This window comes from Lethenteron reissneri, chromosome 53, assembly GCF_015708825.2.
Source record: "Lethenteron reissneri isolate LAM-NWPU_2019-01 chromosome 53, ASM1570882v1, whole genome shotgun sequence".
Taxonomy (NCBI): domain Eukaryota; kingdom Metazoa; phylum Chordata; class Hyperoartia; order Petromyzontiformes; family Petromyzontidae; genus Lethenteron; species Lethenteron reissneri.
The window spans coordinates 5,574,173-5,588,847 of record NC_083831.1 but is presented as its reverse complement, the minus strand read 5'-3'; the positions used below and the strand labels follow the sequence as shown (position 1 = coordinate 5,588,847).

General features: G+C 52.5%; 2 protein-coding genes across 4 annotated transcripts in view; one reads left to right on the top strand and one right to left on the bottom strand.

Moving 5' to 3' along the window:
• The window catches only part of LOC133356252 (codanin-1-like), a 24,103-nt gene extending 14,088 nt beyond the window's left edge, over positions 1-10,015 (top strand). The window contains exons 17-27 of the mRNA XM_061573645.1: positions 208-332; positions 721-824; positions 1,703-1,849; positions 2,921-2,984; positions 3,863-3,941; positions 4,310-4,473; positions 5,468-5,575; positions 6,315-6,378; positions 7,634-7,812; positions 8,036-8,149; positions 9,503-10,015. Coding sequence (XP_061429629.1) covers positions 208-332; positions 721-824; positions 1,703-1,849; positions 2,921-2,984; positions 3,863-3,941; positions 4,310-4,473; positions 5,468-5,575; positions 6,315-6,378; positions 7,634-7,812; positions 8,036-8,149; positions 9,503-9,652 — 1,298 coding nt within the window. The 3' untranslated portion in view covers positions 9,653-10,015. The remainder of the gene's footprint in view (positions 1-207; positions 333-720; positions 825-1,702; positions 1,850-2,920; positions 2,985-3,862; positions 3,942-4,309; positions 4,474-5,467; positions 5,576-6,314; positions 6,379-7,633; positions 7,813-8,035; positions 8,150-9,502) is intronic.
• Positions 9,776-14,606, bottom strand: LOC133356320 (tubulin-specific chaperone C-like). Of its 3 annotated transcripts, none has more exons than XM_061573775.1 (2): positions 12,694-12,976; positions 9,776-12,020 (listed from the first exon to the last, which is right to left on the bottom strand). In XM_061573775.1, exons 1-2 carry the CDS (start codon positions 12,809-12,811, stop codon positions 11,014-11,016), a joined length of 1,125 nt encoding a protein of 374 aa, XP_061429759.1. In that variant the 5' UTR covers positions 12,812-12,976; the 3' UTR covers positions 9,776-11,013. The 3 variants fall into 3 exon arrangements, with proteins under 3 accessions (XP_061429759.1, XP_061429761.1, XP_061429760.1); XM_061573777.1 differs by lacking the exon at positions 12,694-12,976 and adding an exon at positions 14,553-14,606 and having other exon boundaries at positions 9,777-12,020; XM_061573776.1 differs by lacking the exon at positions 12,694-12,976 and adding an exon at positions 14,416-14,506 and having other exon boundaries at positions 9,777-12,020.
• Positions 14,607-14,675: the final 69 nt, after the last annotated feature.

Below are 14,675 nucleotides of genomic sequence, written 5' to 3'. Positions count from 1 at the left end.
GTGATGAGTGGCAGGGTGATGAGTGGCTGGGTGATGGGTGGCTGGGTGATGGGTGGCTGGGTGATGAGTGGCTGGGTGATGGGTGGCTGGGTGATGGGTGGCTGGGTGGCTGGGTGATGAGTGGCTGGGTGATGGGTGGCTGGGTGATGTGGGTGATGAGTGGCTGGGTAACGATGATGGCAACGAGGGTTTGTCCCGTTGCTGCAGGGGAACTGCGCAGGCTTCTGGCAACGTCACTCGGGGGTGGCACCGGGAGGAATGGCGGGTTCATCCGCAAGATTAACCCCACCGCCATGGAGCCGTCGGTCGGGCTTTCCCAGCGACAGACGCAGGTACGAGCGCAGCATTAGCGGCTGTGTTCGGCGAGGGGCCGGTCTGTGTCTGTGTGTGTGGGAACGCTCGGGTGCGGCAATGCAGCGGTTCGCGCGCCGTGCTACGAACCCGGCGGCCCGAGTTCGTTTTTCGCACTCCCAGCCAACGTCGGTGACGAATCTATGTGATCCGGGTATGGGGCCTCCCCTACTACCCTGGGCGGTGCGTCAAAAAAACTGCATTGGGGAGCCCGTGATAGTGGCCAACCACCCCCTCCGTATGCCGGAGGGGTGTTCGCTAAGAGCACCTGACATCAAAAGTCTCTTAAAGGCTACACGGCGGGGGGGGACCCTTTGTCTTTAAACACCGAACGAGCGAATGAGCGAGCGAGTGATTGCCCCCTTGCAGACGGAGCTGGAGCAGGCGTTTTTCCATAATCTCCCGGCTTCCCTGAAGCGCACGGTGGAGTTTGTGGCCGAGCGGACCTGCTCCAACTGCGTCAAGCACATCCGGTGAGAGGCGATTCGACAGAGCGACAGAAGTGAACCCCGAAGTAAAGTTGAACCCACGTGTGTTGAATTGTGCTTGTGCACGGTAGCGGTGCGGTTCGAGCACTGCGCTACGAACCCGGCGACCCGAGTTTGATTCCCGCTCAAGGACAACACCAGTGACAATAATTTGAACCGGTCTTGGGCCTCCCCTAGGTCGACTCAGCCTCAATTGAGTACCTGGTGCGATGTGTAAACATTGCCACTAGGGAGATAAAAGTGGCCGGGCGTGGTGCTGGCCAGCCACCCCCTCTAGTGCCGTTCCGGCCTTCATAGGTGCTACTCGCTAATAGCACTTACCCCAACAGTCCGTTAAGGCTACACGGGGGATGTTTCTGACCGAATGTGCGTGCGACCAAATCAGACGCCCGTAACCAAAGCACCCGGAGAGCACCCAATGTCATCGGATCTCGGGAGCTAAGCGGGGTTGAGCTTGCATAGTGGATAGACGGGCGACCACCGTGCACAGACAGCTTGCCATAGGCCACTGAAGGGATGTGCCAGCGGGATGCTGCTCCCCGTCTTCACCAAGCTGCGCTGACGAGCGTGGTGAAGTACGGTCAAATAACCCCCACGTCGCACGCGGCATGGACAGGCGTTACGTCCAGCAGTGGATTGATAAAAAAAATGGGGGATACATGTACGCGTATGTGTGTACTATGTTTGTTGTCTTTCCCCGCACCTCCGATTAGCACGGTTGGCTACGCACGGTGCGAAGGAAGCGCAACGTACATACATACTCGGGGTGCGTTCCTAATTTTGTCAAAATTCGATAGAAAGAGAGAGGGGAGAGAGCGATAGCGAGTGAGTGAGCGCGAGGCGTCACTCTGCGTGTGCGGCAGAGCGACGCTGCTCGCGGGCCTGGTGGAGGAGGGGGAGGCTCGCGTGTCGGCGCTGGCGGGCGGCGTCCCCGCCGACCTGACGCTGCAGGACGTGTGCACGCAGCTCTCCGGACAGGGCACCGCCGCGGCGCTCGACGCTGCGCAGCGGTGAGTGCACGGGGCGCTGCCGACACCGCCAATCGCCACCGCCGGGTGTCGCTCGTGGCCGCGTGCGTGTACATTTAAGTTCTTCTGTAGCCAAGCACGCTAATCGGAGGTGCGGGGGTAAGGATAACAAACTAAACACGAAGAGCAGTTCTCAAGAAATACAGTGCCAATATCCTATCTCTGTCTGTCGGTCTCTTTTTAATGCTCAAGTGTTCTGTAATATTGCGACACGACATCGCTGCTGGCGACCCCGAATCAAAAGCATTCAAGATCAAAAACATGGAATTAATTGTAAAAAAAGTTAATGCTACGAGGTTTTTGGTTGTTTAATCACGCAGGTGGCTGAAACCCGCGTTAGACCTCAGCCGGCAAATTGTCTTGTGTGACGTGGCCATTATGAGCCCCGTGAACCACGCGGCCACTTCAGCGCACGCGATACTTAGAACGGGTGTGGGGAACCTACAACCCCCGGCTTAATTTCTCACGGCCTGCGGTCACATGAGGCCTGCCACTTCGAAACGCCCCACAAAAGGACACTATCCATCACTGCGAGCATCTTGGCCGCACTTATCGGGTGCTAGGGGGCAGTATTTTTGGCCTCGCAAAACACCTTCCCGTCCCTGTGAAGGGTCCGCTAATATTCGGTCGACACTTGAGCACGATTTTCCCACACTGTCGTTGGATTACGCTAAGGTGCGTGCTCACGCTTCACAAGCACTTCGAATTTATGTTTTGGCACACGGGAACGAATTGATTCCCCACATCCAACTTAAAGGAAGATGCCAACGAAACAAGAAAGAGAAATGCCCATATGCATGGGTTCCAAGTTTTGGGCAAACCTTTGATTTGCTTGACTGGTCCGCAACTTGACGATGAAGTTTATTTAATATCGGGCCATCTTTGTGAAAGTGCCCTCCCGTTACCGTCAGTCAGACGGACGAACAAACGATGGAGCTAATGCATAAAACATTTCAGCCTTGGTCGGAGAGCATTAAAATTGCATAGCTCTTGTAGCTACATAGGTGCGCGTACCTGTCCGACCCACCCTGTCTTGTCGCCCTTACGCGACAGATTCTGCGCGACCAAGGCACCCCAGGTGATGCGGCTACTGCTGCCCGAAGAGCTGTCCCCCCAGGTGAGTTGAGAGGTCAGGAGCGAAAAGGTCACGCCCTGGCCGTCGGCGTGATTTGTTTCGCGAATGCCATTTCACGCGAATTCCCGCAGTCAAAAGACCAGATACATATACAAAATATATATAGATACAATAAATAAATGTTCCTTGAGTGGACGTCAGCCCACGTAGCCACTGTGCAACCTCCTCCTCCAGCACGTGCATGGCAATCAGTCCGCCCGGCACGCCCTGACGTGCTTCACAGCCGAAGACGATTGTGCCCCATTGGTCCTCCTGCTCCGCGTATTCACACGGTAGTGGGGCTGCCACCGAGCACGGACCCCATTGATGTTCGGAAGCAGCAACACGCACTGCCTGGTCACACCGGAAGCGGTTTGACTGCACCCGTTGGCGCCTTGGGAGGTCAAAGCCAGGCAACTGGACGGACGGATTGCTTATGAGCCGAAGTGATGAAATACCACATTGCGACAGCGGCAGGCGTCCACTCGCATCTGTAATCCAACGCCGTGCTGGCGCGGGTGGTGTGAGGGGGGCGGGGTGGATCATCGTGGGTATATCATGTGCACCAATCTCTCAGCCATCATGTCTATGAAGTGGCTAGTAGGAGGCAGTACGGCAAAGAAGTTGCTGGCCTATTTGTGCACACCTCTTGTTCTCATGATTAGCTCTCCATTATCCGTGGAGGGATGATCCAGGCCGCGGATTAACCGCGCCTGCGGATAAAATGTGTAAAAAATGTCGATGCAGGCAGCTGGTTTAGTCGTGAGCAGTTCCTCACTTGTCAAGGTTGTCAGTGACTGGGAGCTCACGTGACCGCAGCCTGAGAACGCGTCGGAGAGCAGCAGCAGCGGCTGCTGTTGTTGTTGTTGTTCTGCTTGCAGGTGGTGAGCACTGCTGCCGACATCGTTGTCCGACTGGCGCAGGAGAAAGCCGCCCAGTGGCTCAACAGCAACGTCGACAGTGAGTCACTCTCCTCCACAGTGAGCGCTTTGTTGAGCCGCGTAGCAATTAGCCACGAGCAGGGACAGTTACTTGATTGTGGAATAAACGATGAAAAAGTTATTCATTTTACTTTCATATGATGGTCTATTCCCTCGGGTAGAAATTTAAACCACGCAAGCAACATCGCCACCTACTGGCGGATGATGCTGGTCTGTTACTCATAGCCCCATCGTGATAGCCTTGCGCGTTAAGTATGGCACGAATATCAAACATTCACATTCCTGATCATCACTATTATTTGTACGCGTCATCATCATCATCATCAATGCCGCGGTGAGTCTTAGCGATTGCCTCGCGGGTGTCCCGTGTGGTCGCGCGGCTGGCAGAGCTCCTGAGCAAAGCATTGAGGAGCCGAGTGGACGGACCGCTCAAGTCCGCTTCGTGCAGCTTGACCAGCGAGCCGAGCCGCGATGGCTCCAGCGTCCGCGCGTGCCCGGCAGCCTGCAGCCACGCCAACCCCATGCCGTCGCTCGTCCTCACGCAGCTCAAGGCAAGCCGCCGCTCACTCTGATCCTCTTCTTGGTTCTTTCGGTAAAGTCACGTAGAAGGGAAGTAATAAAATAATAAAAATAAAACATAATAAAATTATTCTCACGACGTTTCGGCCACAACGCAAGCAGCCATCCTCAGGTAAAAACCAGGTCCGTCGAGGCGACAGAGTCTGAAGTCGGATCTGGTTTTCACCTGAGGACGGCTGCTTGCGTTGTGGCCGAAACGTCGTGAGAATAAGTTTATTATTTTTTTATTTTATTATTTTATTACTTCCCTTCTACGTGACTTTACCGAAAGAACCAAGAAGATGAATCCCTGCAGTCACGAAAGCTTTAAATCAAAATTTCACTCTGATCCTCTCCGATGCTTTGACCTCCACAGCTGGAGGGAATTGAGCCGCCTCGGTCCTGGCACGGCTTTGGTATCGGGTGCCTCCTTCCACTGTAATTCCCAGGCCCGTCGGGGTTGTGCCGAGTCAGCCCTTGCATGGTTTTGGAGGCTCCCAAGTTTTTCCCAAAGCAAAACGTCAAGCCGTACTGATGTCACACACAATGGATGAATCGAGATTCGTTTAGATGACACGATGTTGCTGTGCTGTCCTCGGTGTACTGTGTAATCTTTGCTATGATTCCTACGGATATTGTCATATTACCCGCTTCATTACTCAATGCATTCGTAACTCTTTCTGAACGCTTGCAGGACAAACAATGAATAGTAAGCTCACTGCTCTTCCAATGTGCAGTTGTGCAAGGATGCGTGACATCTGGAGATAAAACAATTTTGCGCACGAGTTACCCACGTCAGTCCATTTTCATCAAAAAAGTTTGCCAAACCTGTTCCGACATAGGTTACAGAAATTTTCGATCGTCCCTTTGCTTATTGAAACTGCCCTTGTCATTGAATGCGCGTGGCCGCGTGCGCGTTGGGAATCGCTCACGTGCGTGTGTGCACGCGCGCGTGGTTTGGGGGCGACGGGTTCGTCTTCTCGACAGGAGTTTCTGTGTGTGACGGTGGCCCCGAGCTGCGAGGACACCGCCGTCACCGAGGGAGCAGTCTTGGAGCTCGTGAGAAGCCTCCACGGATCTCTGCAGTGTAAAAAGGTACGCGGAGCAGTTCTGAGCGTGCAATTTCGTCTGGTCGCCTTAATTTTTAGCAGTAGGGCTTTCGCGACCAATATTATCCACAATAAGAGGCTTTTTTTTGGTTGGATCGCGTAAATGTGTCGCCTGATGAGGCTGGTTGTTGTTGTAAATTACCGGCGAAACGTCACGATACTCGAATTGTAAATGTTGTCGTGGGTTCACTCTCCAACACACACGCGGTGTGCTGAACGGGCAACTAATTGCCACGTTCTGTTTACGTGACAAACCTTACTCATTGGTCTGTGTCGCGTGGTCGCGGGTTTAACGACACATTTATATTCACGCGATGGAACACAAACAACTGTTTGACCGTGCTCTCTCCACGCTGGTCGGTGTGCCAAATCTCATCAGATCGGATGCTCAGCCGGGTTGAGCGACCACCTTGAACAAGAACAATTGTTGTCACTTGCCGGGCGCTACGCTGTCAGAAGCGGAGTCGGGGAGGTGGCAGGAGTGGGGGGGTGGGTGGCAGTGCAGCAACATCATAGTCGTTCTGTACTGTACTTCTATGCTCCCACACATCTCCTCACGTACGCCAAACCGCACTCGACCAACGCGACCAACGGGGGTCAAGTGACGCCTGCGACACGCGCGGTGTGGGCACGCCCCACGCCACCGGTGTATTTTACACGAGCGATGTGCGCACGTTGCCGAATGGAACTCTGTCTCACGACGTTGTGACGTTTTTGTGTTGCAGTATTTGTCACCACCGGTAGAGAAGGCGTTTGCTCAGTACGCGGTGGAACTTGCCGCTGCTATTGGTGAGTACATTATTACCCGTTGTTAGGAAGCCACTTTTATATCTAGATTGAAAACTCACTTCTTTAGGACTGCTTTTTGTGTTTAGTTTGTTGTCCTTCCCCCGCACCTCTGATTAGCGCGGTTGGCTACGTACAGTGCGAAAGAAGTTCAACATATATACATCCTGCATAGTGGTGTGCAAGTGCTATTGTCTTACATTTGAATTTAAAGATGCCATCTACTTGACTAGCTTGTCCATTGTTTGATAAGAAAAAAGACTTTTAATTTCGTTGTGGAGCTTTGAGTGTTATTCCCCCATACACATGGTGGTTTCTCTGGCCTACCACACGGAAGGAAAATGCCAACACTAGACAAAAATATCCTTTTGTTAATGTAGCCTGTTCCCTGATAACGCTCGAGTAGTAGCGTTCCTGAAGAACACCGCGTTATGGAAAAATCACGTAATAAATATCGGGGGTAAAGCACAGTCCGCGATAACACATGAGATGTGTACGCAGGTCGAACAAACACCGAGGCGCGTGGGTAGCATCTAGTAGCATCCAGCAGCATCCCACTGCCTCGTGCGATGCCGAGGCAGCCGTACGACCGCTGATTCCTACTCACGCGACGTAGTTCCGTTCGCTTGATCGCGTTATATCAATTCGCATCCGTTTAGTAAAATGTGTTTCCTAATACATTCATCGCGTTGTATCCAATTCGCGTTATGAAAACTGGCAGCGTAATCGAAAAGACTGTATTTGTGTTGTGTTTTTTATTTGGACTGTAACACTGAAATACAACGGGCCTGCTCTTGCGAATGTCAGGGGATCTTTAACGTCCACTGTGATGCAGTAGTTCCGTTCGCTTGATCGCGTTATATCCAATTTGCATCCGTTTAGTAAAATGTGTTTCCTAATACATTCATCGCGTTGTATCCAATTCGCGTTATGAAAACTGGCAGCGTAATCGAAAAGACTGTATTTGTGTTGTGTTTTTTATTTGGACCGTAACACTGAAATACAACGGGCCTGCTCTTGCGAATGTCAGGGGATCTTTAACGTCCACTGTGATGCAGACGCTACGTAGTATTAAACACCGCAGCAATAACCGGGGCGGCCTGCTGGATTCAAACCAGGAACCCACGACGAGCGGCGAACGCGCTACCGTTTGGCCGTGACGTTACCGCCTCAATCGGGTTTTGTTAAGAGAACGGGTATCCCAGTATTTCGCAAACACAACGGTAAATGTCAACGTGACTGCGCGAATTGTGTCCAGCCTTCGACAGAGTGCTGAGCGAGAGCCCCGCCGTGGACGTGGACTGCTGGGAGGAGAGCACGCGCAGGCTGCTGGGAGCTCTGCAGGGCGTCTGGACCGAGTTCTCAATGCAACCCCCGTTCCACCTCCTCCTGGCCAACAAAAATGTCTCTTACCTGCACTCGGCCACAGACAAGAAGGTTTGTTCACATCTGTACTTTCACAGCTATTTATGTCAAAACTTGGACACCGATAAATGTCGTGCTCGTTTATTATGAATGTTGTGGGTTTACGCTCCCAACACACCAGTGCGCTCAAGTAGTAACTAATTGGCATGTTTTATTTACGCTTACCACCATCCCCTCGAACGCCCCACCACTCACCACCCCACCGCTCACCACCACTCGCCACCCGACACGACAGCGCTGCTGCTGGGCACTGCTGCACTTGTCGCGGCAGCTGGTGGCGGGGAGGCTGCACGTTGGGAGCGCGCTGGTGGCGAGGTGGGACGCTTTGCTGGAAGACCTTCCTCCGGAGGTACCGACCAATGTGACGAGCGGGTGAACCCGCTGAGGTTGTATCGAGGGCTTGGAAACCGACGACATTTATTTATTTTGTATCACAGGTCAATATTAATATCTACAGGACAAAAAAGCCTTTTTAAACAGCTGGCTGGTGACGTCGCTTCCTCAAGTGTGTAAGTGGTGCGACTGCACCGGTTCCCACAGGCCTGGAGGAGAGGTCCTGCCCAGGCGCCGTGCTCCAAAGACGGGGGGAAATGAGGAACATGGACCCTAATTTAATTCCTCGTACCGGGGCCCATGCCGGCAATGCCACACCCCACTGCAGCTAAGCGCAGTGGTCTTGCTACGTGTAGAGGCTGTGTATCCCACGCTCTGCCACATGAGTCCGAAGCTTGGCGAATGAGCAAAAATAACGTTTAAAAGTTACGCTCAGGCAAGTCATTATTATTAGGCTGAAGTGACGCCACGGTCATGCCACTCGTACATTTCAATGTCTGTGAAGGCGTAGGTGGGGAACGTTTGGCCCACGACTTGATGTTATACTCCCCACAGCAATAATGCCTACCACTTCAAAATGCATACCTGTCAACCCATACAGTTTACCCGTGTTCTTGTACAGGGAAATTGAGTAAAACAATGTTTGTCTATTCGTTTGTGTTTCTCCCTTGTGATGGGACTTTGTAGGATGTATGTTGAGATTTATAAGGGCACGGGGTGACCAATAGGGTGTGAATTGGTCTGTGATAAGGTAGACACTGATAAGGTGTTGACAGGTATGAAAAATGTCCGCAAACTATATTCATTGCGACATCACTAATCATTGAGACCTCCTTTACCAGTGGCAAAATATAGTGATAGGTTTTTACCCTTTCAACTAGTACGCCTTTTGGCGTCATCTGGTCCAACACCAATGGAGACTAGGCCCTAAGAAAATCTGTCTTGGGTGTGGACCAATCAACTTCAAGGACAGTGCATATCATTATCATAGTTGTTTCTTTTCTTTTTGTTTGCATTTTGACTGCTTGTGTTGTGGTTATTGCAAACATGATGCCTTGTATAAAGGTGTCAGTTTTTGTACCAGTTGAAAGGGTAAAAACCTATCACTAATCACTTCAACGGCCTCACCGCAAAAGCCTCAACACGTACGTTATGGGATAACACCAAGGTGCGTATTCCGAGTGCGGCCCACCAAAGATATCTCTGCAAATCCTATTCGACCCGACTGAGGAAAAGGTTCCCCGTGTCCGCGTGAAAGTCTCGATGTTGTTGACCAAAATTCACATTGTAAGGTACAACAAAGACTTTTCAACCGGAAAGACTGCCAGCCCTCGTTTCTGAGTTTTGTTCTATTTTATTTCCTTTTCAGGGGGAAATAAGGGAATGTCTTTTGGAAACGGCCAACAAGTTTAAGGAGCTGTGCGAGGAGGAATCTGTTGCCAAAAGCCCCAGAGCCGTGGATGCTGCGTGCAATCCGGTGGAGCCCACACAGCAACAAGAAGAGGCCGCTTTGAGATGACGACTCTTCAGCAGTTTCATATGAACTTATCTAGTTTGTACACTGCACTTTAGGACCCTGGAATGTCGCCAATGACAATTTTCGGGACAGTTTTAAAATCACACAAATAAATAATGCTCGTCAGTTTAGCTTTTTTAAATTTTATTGCATACGCAAAATCTAACGAGAACCAAGTCTCCACACGCCGCATTTTTGTGGTAATGCCAATAGCAAGCAATTATTTTTCTCTGCTCGTGCGATTCAGCAAATGGTCGCCGATTACAAGAGGTTGTTCCAGTCTCGTTTTACTGTCAAATACACCAGCGTGGAAGGGTAGACCAAAAACCCTCGACGGGGGCTCACTTAGTAGCGGCGTGAGCAGAGCATACGCCCCGGGCCCTACCGTCACCATCTGTATTGCGCACATTAGTTCAGTTAACCCCAGCAACACTTTTAAATGTTTTTTTGCTCATACAATCGTAGCACACATGCATGACAACAGTTTTAAAGAGTCATTTTAACAATAATTTCAAGAAACCTCTTTAAGTGCTCTCTGTTGGTGGCCAATTTTGCATTTTTGACCTCTGTGCCTAAGCAACTTTGTTAACATCGAAAGAAATGCGCAACTTTTACTGCCAATCAAACTCAACAATGGAATGCCTTCATTGTTTATTACACGCGAGCTCAAGTGTTGATGCGAATGTTAATAAAGAACAGTTGATGCCTTTGACCAAACTGCCCCGAAATGCGCTGATCTCGTCAAATCTCAGATGCTGAGCAGAGTTATGCCTGCCTGCTGCTTGTGTGTGTATGTGTGTGCCACAAGCAGGCGCTGAAGGTTGCAGCAGGGCTAACGTTATGGGCAGAAAGCAATGCATAAAAATTCACTACTGCACTTGTTCCCACATTTATGGATGCCCCCCCCCCCCGCCTGCAATCCTCACTGACCGGTGTGGTGAAGTATGGTCAAATAACACCCACCACCCACACAGCGTGTGGGGAGGCCCTCGTCCAGCGGTGAATGAACACAAGGGCTGTAGTGTACATTTAAATAACTCCACAACCTTTCAGTGTAACTAACTAATTTGAAATTGATCGCTTGCGAATTTTTTTTAGTCTGCCACAGAACGGTCGTGTAGCCGAGTGCATTTTTTCTCTCCGTGTCGTCTCACCGCAAACAGAGCGCTGGGCAGATTAAACAGCGAGTTGGCACAATCGGGAGCAGTTACCAGCTGTGTTTTTTCCCACTGGAAAAAAACACACCTGAGCCCGTCCCGTTACCTGCAAGCGAGCATTCAAGCACTTGAAGTGGCCTCAAGTGCACCCAGCCTGGCACAAGCATTTGTGGTGACGCCGCGGAGGTGAACTATGACCGATGCTCATCACACCGCATCCACATTCCACGTGGGTACCCTCTCATCTTCTGGGATCATGCTCCAGTTGGGAGAGGGCACGTCTGCCAGCCAGTTGAAGTCGTTGATTCCGTTCCACGTCTGGCCGTGACCCTCCATCCTCGCATCTTTGAAGTGGCTGTCCAGGCCCGGGTAGCTCAGGTTGTAGGGCGCGAACCTCACTCGGACGCAGTCTTCGATGATGGCCTTGCTGGCCACGTCCACGTAGAAGTCTGTGTCCTCGGAGCGGTGGGCGCGGAACTGCCTGCAGGCCACCACCACCTTGCACCCTTTGCAGTCGTCCAGAAACACGGACGTGGCCACGGGCCCACACAGCACCACGCAGTCCCTGACGCCCGTGATATGCAGGGTGCTCGGGGAGCCCAGGAGCGCCACAGTGCAGCCGGACAGGTTCCCCAGGGCCCAGTCCGTGCCGGACAGCCGGTCGCCGCGCTCCGTCAGCTTCTGCCCGACCAGGTCGTGGAAGCCACACTGGACCAGGTCGAACTTGGTCGACCGCTTGTGTTGGCCATCCGTCGCCGGCGGCGCCTCCACCTTGTCGTCGGTCTCGTCCTTCTCCACCGCCGCCTCCTTCTTGCTTCGAGCTTTGAAGGCGAACTTCTTCTTGGGCGCCGCCTCATCCCGTTTGGCCCTGATCCTGGCCAAAAAGGAGTCGAGGCTGCCCTGCGCCTGACGTAGGCAGTACGCCGGCAGGTAGAGCGTGGCCTGGTTGACGAGGTCCTGCAAGGCCGAGGCGCGTCCTGCGGCCTCCTCCACGGCACCCCGCAGCAGCAGCGCCTCCAGGGCCGCCGTCTCGGTGCTGAAGGTCGCCCCGAAGCGGTCGGCCTGCTCCCCCGGCGCCAGGTCAACCTCGTCCTCCCGGCGACGGCGCTCAACCTCCGTCTTTCTCTCGGCGTCTCTGCGGGAGATGTTCTCGATGGCCGATGGTGGCGCTGGAGTGGCAGACATGGCCGACGATGATGGGAGAACAGCCAAGGCTGTGGGATGGAAAGGATTGAGAAGATTAATACAGTGGTTCTCAACCGGTAGGGTACGTAAGGTGATTTATAAATGTGTGAAATATCATACATGGGTCATTGGTGAATAATCACGTATGAATCTGCCAATATAACATAACTACGATACAATTTTAATCCATATGGGAACCTAGAACGCTATAAAAGACCCTTCTAAACTCATTAATCGTAAACAACGTGGTTTATAAGAATAAACAGCGAGCGCGAACAAATTATGTCATGCATACAAAGCGTCCGTTGAATGTTTTTTTTAATTCGCTTGCAATTACTAACGAGGTCGGATGATACCTCACAAAATGAACAATTGGTTAAATTATTTATGTTATTAATATATTTACTTCTTAGAACAATGTTGGGTCAGACAAGGGAGTATTCGGTTGAAACATTTCAACAAGGCGAAGCAAGGTTGAGAATTACCACTGGTGTCAAACACATTTATTGCACATTTGCAACTGTTACAGCTCGGGGTATGGTTTCTTGTACCTATTATTTCCTCAGTCAAAACAACATTTCATGATCAGACTAAGTATTTATACTGGAGGAATCCGATAAGCACTAAAGTTATTTTTCACAAATGTCCAGTAGGGGCGGGTAAGAACACGTTACAACAACAAATACATTCATAAACAAAAACCTCCGACGGCAGGTGATGGATGGATAAAGGTTAGAGGTGGAGGTGGTGATGGGGGAGGTGGCGGCGGGCGACACAGATGAACGTTAGAAACCGTTGAAGGTGTTGATGACAATGTCATCGCTGTCAACCCACACGGTTTACCCCGTATCCTTCTGGTACAGGGAATCTAGTGTTCAGGTCCATACGGGGTACAGCCGTTTCAATACGGGCAAACACCATTATAATTGTGTCTATTTGTTTGTGTTCTCCCTCGTAATTAAACTTTGTAGGATGAACGTTGAGATTTATAAACGGGCACGTGGTGACCAACAAGGTGTGAATTGGTCTGCAATGAGGGAGGAACTGACAAGGGGTTGACAGGTCCGTGATACTGGTAGTAACCTGGTTACACCAGCCCACAGGGGATTATTCTGTCCGTCCGTCCGTCCTGCATCCAAAAATGGGAGGGTTGGGGCTGGGTGGAGAGGGAGGGGCTGGGTGGAGAGGGAGGGGCTGGGTGGAGAGGGAGGGGCTGGGTGGGGGGTGGGGCTGGGTGGGGAGGGGCTGGGTGGGGGGTGGGGCTGGGTGGGGAGGGGCTGGGTGGGGGGTGGGGCTGGGTGGGGAGGTGCTGGTCACCCCGTGGTGCCCTTGTAAAACTGAACGTTTAACCTACTCACGCCGGCTTGTGCCCGCCCTCACAGTCGAGCATATTTGCGGAATACACCACGCCGCCGTTGACCCTGGCCATTGACCGAGCAACCCAACGTTCCTACCAGCTCCCTCCGCAGGAATGTGTTATTAAGTGGCTGAAGGATCTAGAATAGATAGGCCTGGGGTCGGCAGCCAATATAACAAGAGGGGGCTTTATCAGGTGAACACACATCTGGCTGCTGTCCGCCTGATGATGCCGGTTGTAATTAGTGGCGAAACGTCGTACTCCACTTGTAAACGCTGTGGATGTGTTCTCCAACACACAACCGGTTCGTGCTGTACTGGTGACGAATTGTCCACGTTCTGTTTACGTGACACCCTTTACTAGTTGGCTGTGTCGGGTGGTGGCGGGTTTAACGACACAACATTAATATTTTCGCGATCTCATCCAACAAAAAAAAAACCCCTGTATTATGGAGGGGGCATTATTGTCGAATTCGAAAAAAAATCCCACCCCATTAACGTATGTTGAAGAGCCGCAATGATGCCCCGTGGTGACTACGAGACGGTGGTTGGGGTCCTCGGCAAATAAAAACCCCTGCCGAGAGATGTGGAGGCAGAGGTCGCAAACGGGGTTTGATTCCTTACCCGTACCCGGCCGCACCAGGGTCGCAAACGGGTACCCGTACCCGGCACGGGTACCCGTACCCTACCCGAAATGAGTGACAGTTACTCACCAGTGACTCACGGCCTACCCGTATCCGTACCCGGTCGCACCAGGGTCGCAAACGGCTACCCGTACCCGGCCGGGTACGGGTAGCCGGGTATCGGGTAGGGTACGGGTATCGGGTACCCGGTTGCGACCTCTGTGTGGAGGTGATAGAGGGGGGAAATGACAGGAGGCCGACAGAGGTAGGGGGATGAGGAGGAGGAACTCAGCCCGGTGGGGTGGAGGGAATGGAGGCGACGCAGTCCGAGCAACTGAAGCGGCAGCCACGGCGAGGAGGAGGAGGCGAAGAGGGAGTTGGAGGAGGAGGCCCTGAGGAGACGAGGCAGATGAATGGCGACGGGGAGGGAGGGAGTAGAGCTCACGAGAGACGGCGCCTCTGACGGGAGGGAACGGATCGGCGGAGACGGGAGGCGGTGGGTGGAGCCCGGACGACGCCTCGAGGAGGAGGAGGACGAGGAGACGACGAAGGTGGTCGCTGCAAGGAGACGCGGAGACGAACCCCGGGGTCGGTCTGTCGGTCGCCGGCTTCTCGAAGGAGTTTGAAGGCGGAGACGGCGGGCGGGGCGGGGCGGGGCTGGCGGGAAGAGACCCGCGGGCGTGAGCGGAAGTGACGATTTGCGGC

What these genes read in the sequence shown, in the direction of transcription:
- LOC133356320 (XM_061573775.1), bottom strand. Translation starts at nt 12,811, where the DNA reads ATGACATTGTCATCAACACCTTCAACGGTTTCTAACGTTCATCTGTGT. An exon ending in TCCATCACCTGCCGTCGGAG is followed by an intron (nt 12,021 to 12,693) that starts GTTTTTGTTTAT and finishes TCCATCCCACAG; the next exon opens with CCTTGGCTGTTCTCCCATCA.